General features: G+C 43.7%; 1 protein-coding gene across 1 annotated transcript in view; it reads left to right on the top strand.

Moving 5' to 3' along the window:
- Positions 1–9,033, top strand: part of LOC105519518 (coiled-coil domain-containing protein 162-like) — a 44,182-nt gene that overhangs the window by 1,273 nt on the left and 33,876 nt on the right. The window contains 4 exon segments of the mRNA XM_011952887.1: positions 117–215; positions 4,473–4,702; positions 5,669–5,807; positions 7,246–7,366. Coding sequence (XP_011808277.1) covers positions 117–215; positions 4,473–4,702; positions 5,669–5,807; positions 7,246–7,366 — 589 coding nt within the window.

Genomic DNA, 9,033 nt, shown 5'->3' with positions numbered 1-9,033 from the left:
TCTAGCAGTTGAGAGAATGAGTTCTTGTAAATACAGTTACTCCTAGTTTTCTTCCTGAAAACCATATGTAAAAAATATATATGGTCTTCAAATGGAAGGTTTTTTTGTTTTTTTAGCTGTGCCTCTGTGGGTTGAGTGACTGTGACCGCAAGGTGGCTCATGGAGAACTGGTGGGTGTGCAACTGCTACTGGAAGATGTTCTGAGTAGCTATCATGTGACCATGGAGGCCCCCCCCAAGACAGCAAGCCACACTGGGCAAAAATGCACAGGTATTCTTGGGGAATCATTTCCATATTGACCAGTACTGTATCGGGCTGAAGGACCTCTCTGCTGGGGAGATGGTCCACGGAGCCACATGTTCCCATAGCCTCTCTCAGTAGGTCCCAGGACTGTGCCAACACCACCTGGGAGCAACAGTGGAGCAGGGGTAGCCACTGCAAAGCATTTTCTAAGTTCCATGATTATGGTCTATCCAACTATTTTAATTTTAAAAATGGGACAAAAGTTGTAGGAGGTCTATTGAAACAAATGAAACAAAAACGCCAACTGAATACTTTCTTTGTGAGTCACACATCTAGGACTGGAGTTGGAAGGGCCAGAGGGGTCTGATAGAAGCCCCAGGTGGACATCTCAGGCCTGGGCTCTTGTCCTCACACTCAACTATTGGCCTATGGACTCCTGGGCAGGCACTGCCTCCTCTAGGTTTATCACTCTGAAGCTCTAAGGTGCAAGAGCCACTAGCCCTCCTAGTATCATGACTTTAAACAATTTTGCATGTATCCAGGAACTAGGCAGAGACATGTTTGGGGGCCAGACAAACTAGCTGGTGCCCCCACTTGAAGACCTTTTCTGTCTGAGCCAAACTTTCTGAGCAATGCCTAAATCCGTCTTCATTTTCTTACCTTCCTGCCACTCCTTGCAGCACTACAGTCTGTCTTCCCAATCTTGCTACTGAAATGTGTCTCATCAAGGGATGGTCCTTGTCACTAAATCCCCTGGTCCTTGTCACTAAATCCCACTAACACTTTGACCTTTGTGGGCTCCTCCCTCCGCCATGAAAAACCATTAAAAGTTATATTTTAGCATTGTGCTAGTACAAAGAAAAAGATATTAAAATCATATATTAAAGCGTTTTCTTTAGCCTAAAAAGTTTTTTTTTCTGAATAAAAAAATAATAATAAAGCATTTTGTGAGCCCTAGGCACTGTGCCTCCTCTGCCCAAGCCATTAAGTCAGCCCTGAATGCTACTAATACCACTACTATTATTGCCTACAAGTTGAGGTCTGTTCAGATTGCTTTTGATGTATTCGTTTATTTAGTCCTCACAATAATTCCATGAGATAGGTGGTTTCATTGTTCTCATTTTATAGTTAAGAATACTAAGGCTTAAAAAAGTTAAGTAACATGGCCAAAGTCACATGGGTAATGAGGAGACAAGCTCAGACTCCAACCCAACGTTCTGGTCCTGGAGCTCCCTCATCCTCTTCTCTACTAGGTTGCTCCATTCCTCACCCTCTCCCTAGGAAAACCCATCCACTTTTATAACTTTGATGACATTCACATGCCATGATCCAAATCTATATGTCTAGCCCAAATATCAATCCTATCAGACTCACATGTTCAGTTGCCTGCTGGATATCTCCACTTATTCCATCTCAGAGACAGCGTGTCCTAAGCTAACATCATCTTACTCCCTAAATCTTGCCCCTCCCCCGTAGTCTCTGTCAGTTTACCACTACCTGCCCAGATGGTCAAGCCAAAAACTCTGGGCACCATCTTTGACTTCTGTCCCACACCCCACAACCGGTCACCAAGTTTTACTATCAATTATTTTAATATCTTTCAAGTTTGTCTTCTTTCTCCGTTCCCCCACAGTACCCACTTCTACGAGTCCAAACCATCATCATCCCTGATCACTAGGCTGTGATCATGACCTCCAATTGGATTCCGTACACTTACTCTCACCTCTTTCCAATCCATTCACCAGGGTAATATTTTTAAATGCAAGCCTGATTATGTCACTTCCTTCACTACAACTCTTCAATGGATTCCAGATGCCCTGAGAAAAGTCCAAATGCTTTCATCAGCCCCTCGTGACTTGACTCCTGCCAGTATTTCTACCCTCAGTGTCTTTCGATTTGTCAAATGCACCATGCTCTCCTCTGTACTTCTCCCAAGCTGGTCCCTCTAGTGGAAAACTTCCCTCTCCTTCCTTTTTCTGCTTCATCACCTGATTAACTCTTATCCTTACTTAGTTATCCTTCAGATTTCCACTTCAAAACCACTCTCTTTAGGAAGCTTTTTCTGATCATCCACCCTTACCCCCGATGCTTCTCTGTGCCAATTAGAGTGCTTCTGGTGCAAGTAACAGGTTGTCCCATTAGCTATAACTTAAATTAGGGAAGCATATTAATCCTCCATAATAAGAAGTCTAGAAGGAGGCAGTTCAGGTTGGTGTAGCCCCTCAACAGTGACTTCAAGGACTCAAGCTCTGCCGTGTAGCTGTGTCGGCAAACATCTCCCTCATTTTTGTAAGATAAAAACAGGAGCAAAAAAGCTTTCTCCTTGGAGATCTATCTTTTTATCAAGGAGGGGAATATTTTCTAGAAGCCCCCCAGTAGCTTTTCCTTGTGTCTTTTTGGCTAAACTGAGTCACAAGTCCACTTCAGGCCAATTGTAGAAAAAGAAGTGGTTTTATATGTGCCATTTACATTTCCACAACATAGTTAGATCTTCACCCAGTGTGATCATTTGCAAAGTTGGGTATAGACCAAATTGTGCCAAGATCAAAAAACATGCTGGGCCCTCAGGTCCTTCTGTTTGCCATTTTTTGGCCCTGTCTGTGATGGATTACCATCTTTTCCTGACATTCCCCACCATCCTCCACCTTGTTATTTATCTTGGCTCCTGTTCCTTCTTTTGTCTTTTAAATTAAAGCACGTAGGTAGAAAAGACTTCTCATCATATGAACATATAAACAAACAAGTTTGCTTTAAAATTATTATTTAATTAATTTTATTTCATGTGTTTTTATTTAGGCGTATTTAGCTGTTCATAGACAATAGGAAGCAGCATAATTTATACTGCCCTGAGAGTCAGGACTCCTGAGTTCCTGCCCCAGTTATGCCACAAGTTTTTTGATCTCACTAGGCCTCAGTCTCCAAAGCTCCAAAGTAAAGGTGATGAATTGGCTCAGGGCTTTTAAAATTGTAGTCCAAGAAGCCCTGGGGTTCCTAAGAGACACCTTGGGGCTTCTTGAGCTGGGGGTGGGGTGCAATTACATGGCCTCCAGGCTGTCCCCTTCATGTCACCATGCTTGTCCTTGGTCTGTTGAATATTTGGGCCGGGGCATAAGAATTCATTTGATGAAGGAGCTCTGAGACTAAAATGAAATCTGGAAATCCATGCACTAGCTGATTGTTGGGGAGGCAGGCTACAAGACTGAGGAGTTACCAGCAATCTACAGGAACTCACTCTCCCCTGGGTCTTGCTTATCAATTCTTCCTTGGACGATTTGACCAACGCTCTTCCTGGCAGGCAGGCGTTTCCTTATGTATGTTAATACTACTGCTCTAGTATCCAATTATACCAGGTGGTTCTTCCTGTTTCTAGCCAGGAAACTTGAGTGTCTCGGGTGCTGTCACCTAAATGCTCTTTAAGCCTCTTTTTATCATAACATCATGGGATTTGCCATCCTGGTCTGCCAAGAAGAGCTGCTTTTTCTGTGACTGAGACACTGTAGACAGGCAGTGGGCCTGAATCTGGTCCTCATTTTGTTCCTTACTCTGGGTGACCTTGGCCCTCAGACTGCTGGCTGCAAGACAGCAGGACAAACAAGGACCTGAATACATTGTTTCCTCTACGTCCTGCAGGGTTCATAGCAGCCCCTCCACAATTATTTACTTAAGGAAAGCACCAATGAATAAATGAAGAAGTCATAATTTTAAAGTAATCTTTCTTAGTGAATGATAAATTCTAATTAAGAGAAATGTTTCCTACCTAACTTCTAAAAGATGAGAAGAAACAGGAGGTAGGATAAACTTAAATTTCCATGTCTTTACCCATAAGATGGATAAAATCCTCAAAGGAAAGTTACTTCATGGCTCCACCATGATGGGAACTTTAATCTCAGGTGTATTGAAGAGTACTTTCCAGAATGCAGAGGGAAAACACAAAAGGCTCAGTTTTTCAAAGGCAGATAAAATGTTAGTATGCAAGTAAGAGAGTTTTCAAAATAAATGGTTCCAGACCCAAGCAGAAAGCTGCAGTTGATACATTCCTATCCTTTCCATAAACTGTTCATGAAGGATGGTCAACCTCCCTCAACTCTACATGTGCTGTAGGCCTGTAAACCATTCCTCCTGGGGAAAAAGTTAAGTCTCCAAAGACTTTGTTTTGCACAAGCTGCATGTAAAAGGTTAGCCTGTGTTGGTTCATGATCAATAAAGAAGGATTTCCATAATGCTTTCAGCCAGATTTTTCCAAAGTGCCAGGATTCAGAAGTCAGTTCCGAAACAGCCCAAAGGTCTCCAAGTTGCTGGAGGGCCCGTGCGATGCGGTGATGTCCCTTGCTTTGCTGAGATCATTTCTGATACTGTGGAAGCAGCTGGAAGTGCTAAAGGAGCACTGGGGCCGACTCAAGCTGCAAGGCCAGGATATCAACTCTCTCTCTCTCCACAAACACTTTTCAGAGCTCTACGAGTGAGTGTTGCTGAGGCTGAAATTCATGGCCATGACTAGAACCTTGGGGATGGCAGCTTCCTGCCCCTTTATCTGAGGGCGAGATTTGGTCCATGAATCCTAACATGACCCATTAGACCCATGGGCTGAGTCTCTGAGTGCTTGTGGCATTGCAGCCAGAGATACACAGATGGCACATGGGGCACAGGTCTGGGGAATGGGAGGCATACTAGCAGCTGCAGGCCCTGGCTCAAATGACGTAGCTGGCTGGGAAGGCGTGTTGCTTCTGCCTTGTGTCTGTTAACAAACATTTACTAAGCACCCCCATACACCCTGGGCCTTACCAAGCTTAAGAATATTTGCTTTAGGCCGGCGTGGTGGCTCACGGCTGTAATCACAGCACTTTGGGAGGTTGAGGCAGGTGGATTACCTGAGGTCAGAAGTTTGAGACCAGCCTGGCCAACATGGTGAAACCCTGTCTCTACTGAAAATACAAAAAATTAGCCGGGTGTGATGGTGGGTACCTGTAATCCTAGCTACTCGGGAGGCTGAGGCAGGAGAATGGTTTGAACCCAGGAGGCAGAGGTTGCAGTGAGCTGAGATCGCACCATTGCATTCCAGCCCGGGCAACAAGAATGAAACTCTTTCTCAAAAAACAGAAACAAACAACAACAGAAAGTTCACTTTGGTATAGCCATATTGTTTATCTTGTGAAATTATTATAGTCAGTGTCCCTGATAACTAGAAAATGTGAAGACTTGTCAATATTTTGAAGAGTGAGGACTGAGATTGTATGCACCCAATGGGAAAAAGCCTCACGATTTCACGTGGGTAAGAAATGATAACTGTGGTGAATTTAGATGTTGGTATATCTGTGAATGGGTTAGGATACTGATGACAGGAAAGATAAAATGAATGAAAATAATTATCAAAGAATTAAAATGAGAAAAAATATGTTTGCTAATTTCTGTCTTTCTTCTTTAACAGAACGGACATTCTCCACCCCAGCATGAAAGCTATAGCTAGGCAGATGGGGAAAGAAGATGAATTTGAAGGATTTATAGTAAATAATCAGTCTGTTCTTCCCCCCACTGGAGCCTCAGAAATTGAAATAAAAACTCACCAGGTATGCAGGATATATTTTAAATTTGCCTTTGAAAACGTCCTTTATGGCATTAGCATGAAAACTACAGACATACCCAAATGGTATTTTTTCTAAGAAGCTAAGTGTAAATTGCAGGGTTACAAATCATTGAATGGGCTGGAGGGAGGGCAAGACTAAGTATTTAAAGGCGTGTGGGGCTTTGATGAAGCAAATTACTACCCTTAATGTCCCTGTTCTATAAGTTTGGATTTTTATCATTTTGATTTTCCTCAAATGAAAACATAACCACTGTCTTAAGCATAAAATTTAGCATGCAGGTAGCCACATGGAAATAAAATATTTTTAAAATCTCCCTGTAATTGTTTTTCTGAGAATAAGAAAATGCCCACTTGATATGTGTAAGATGATCTGTGTGGAGAAGTTGTTTTCTTGAGTCTTTGTTCAGCTTGGTCCTGGGACTCAAGCTTTCTGTGGCTGGGCTTATTGTACCAGGCAAGCAAAGCCTCGGCTGTTTGGTTGTCAATGCAGAGATGCCCATCCACTGAGCAACAAGGAGAAGTCAGCCCCTGTCAGGCCCCAGTGCCAAGCTCACTGCTTACCCTTCTAAGCCCTATTCCTTTCCAGCACCTGGGGGCCTTCAGCAGGGAGAAACATGCACTCTGCAAGCGTAATAGTTTGAGTAAGGGCTCACAGTTTTTGGAAGACTTTTCTGTTGGTCCTACATGGAGTTTTAAATCTTGTAAAATCTTCCTTGGTATCTAAATCAAGTTTTATACCTGAGGGCTTCTTCTTTTTTTTTGAGATGGAGTCCTGCTCTGTTGCTCAGGCTAGAGTGCAGTGGCACGATCTCGGCTCACTGCAACCTCCGCCTCTCAGGTTCAAGCAATTCTCCTGCCTCAGCCTCCCAAGTAGCTGGGATTATAGGTGCCCAGCTAATTTTTTTATTTTTAGTAGAGAGGGGGTTTCACCATCTTGGCTAGGCTGGTCTTGAATTCCTGACCTTGTGATCCACCCGCCTCGGCCTCCCAAACTCCTGACCTCGTGATCTAACCGCCTCGGCCTCCCAAAGTACTGGGATTACAGGTGTGAGATATCGCGCCCAGCTGAGAGCTTCTGTTATAATGAGAACTCACAAAATCCTAGCCACATTTAGAGGCTCCAAAAGACATGAGGTCACCCCAGGTATTGAACACTTTGCAATTTAGCAAAACTTGGTTTGAAAAAAAGATTATATTTTATCAATGAGGATGTGAACCAGGAAGAACAGGTGTTGTTCTCCAGACAGGTACATCTGTGCCCCCAGAAGCACTTGGGAGACCTAGAAGGGAAGCGTTCCTTCTTTCTCAGGAGAGTAGCTGAGGGGCAGGCCCTAGCTCAAAGCCCTTCTGCAGGAATGTGACACGGGACCCAAAATATAAGCTGAATGTCGAGAGTGACCCTCAACCTATGCTTACTCTAGCTTCAAAAACTTCTGGAAAATTTTGAAATTCATATGATCCAAGAGGTACTAAGAAAAGTTAACAGAGAGATTACACTGCTTTTATCAGAAAAGTCCAAGAAGGAGTGTTCTCTCCCTACAGGTAAAGTACATTTATTTTGTTACTTCACAAAATAATTTCCTAATTACGAAAGCAATTCATGTATTGACATTTGTCAAAAACAAGCAAAAACCAAAAAATCAGTGCAATGTCCAGAAAATGATATAAAAATGACTTTTTACACCTTGACCCTGTGCAATGAAAGGGCAAGCCTCTCCCCAGCTGAGCGTCTGTAAATGCTGCCAGAGAGCTGAGTGTGGCTGAGCTCTAGTTATAGAACTTGCAACAAGACACAAAGCACTTTGGTATATTTCTTTCCCTGTACAAAGGCTTTTTTAAAAAAAATAAAAAACATAGTTTCAACTGTACTGATTAACTCGTAACTGAAATAAAGTTGAAATGAAGGGAAAACCCAAAGCCTTTCTTATTTGTAACATACATAAGTTATGATGTGTCAAATTCGTAAATTTAGGGTGTGAAGGCAATCAGAATGGTTTCCTTCCGTCTGAGGCCCAAACTTGAGGCCACTGCATGGGCATGTGACGCGCAGGATGCAGAGGGGCACTTGGGGTTTCATGTTCTGTGGTCACCATCCTGAAACTTTTAATGGTTTAACTTTGAATTTGTTCAAAGTTACAATTCCAGGTACCTAAGGTGGGCAGGAGGCTTGTCCTCACTGAGCTACCCGTTGAACACATGGTGTTGCTACCAGCCTGGGACCCCTGAGATGCTGCTGGGTGCACACGCCTGACCTTGACCCTCCCCGCACCCAGAGGGGAGGAGAACCTTGGCACAGGGAGGGTCAAGGTCAGGCCTGTACACCCAGCAGCATCTCAGGGGTCTTAGGCTGGCAGCACTGCCATGTGTTCAATGGGTAGCTCAGTGAGGGCAAGCCTCCTGCCCACCTTGGGTACCTAGAATCTCCCAGGACAGAGGTTGCAGTACTCTTGGGGGTTACCTTTCCACGGTGGATTGGGGTGGTGGGAAGGGGAGATGCCTGACTCAACTTCTCATCCCCAGGCAGGGCCTAGTGCCTCAGTCTGGTAACTGGTGGGTCATGCATATTCACGCACTGAGTCACAGGCAGGGCCACTGGATGCTTATGGGGGTCTCACTTGCCCTGCACGTATTCCCATGACCAAGAGATCGCAACATTAAAAGCGAATAAAAACACCATGACAGGTGAAGAGAGAGACTGCAGAAGAAAGGGAAAAGGTCTATCTTTTAATATCTGTGTGACACTTTTTCCTGCTTTTTGAACAAGAGGTCCTACATTTTTATTTTGCACCAGGCCCCTGCATTATGTAGCTAGTCCTGTCTGAACTATAATATCTATTCCTAACTTTGAATATTCTGTAGGAAATTCATAACCTTTGAGCTAGGGAGGAGTTGTCTGACTACGAACTTAAATTAGGTTTTCCTTTTGAGACAAAGTCCACAGACATTGTAATGTTAATTAATAACCTCTGTCTTCACCTAAGATATAGTCATTTTATTAGTGCTTCGAGTAACTGAATTCTGTAAACAGGGCACTGTGCAATGAAAGTGTGAGCCCCTCCCCAGCTGGGTGTCTCTAATGCCACCAGAGAGCTGAGTGTGGTTGAGCTCTAGTTACAGAACATTCAACAAGACACAAAGCGCCTGTTGTTTGTGCTGTGTTTGCTGCATCCAGGCGGCTCCCTTCCGATTCCTTGGAGAAAATCTACAAG

Source organism: Colobus angolensis, unplaced genomic scaffold (assembly GCF_000951035.1).
Source record: "Colobus angolensis palliatus isolate OR3802 unplaced genomic scaffold, Cang.pa_1.0 Scaffold35, whole genome shotgun sequence".
NCBI lineage: Eukaryota > Metazoa > Chordata > Mammalia > Primates > Cercopithecidae > Colobus > Colobus angolensis.
This window is presented reverse-complemented; position numbering and strand designations above follow the sequence as displayed.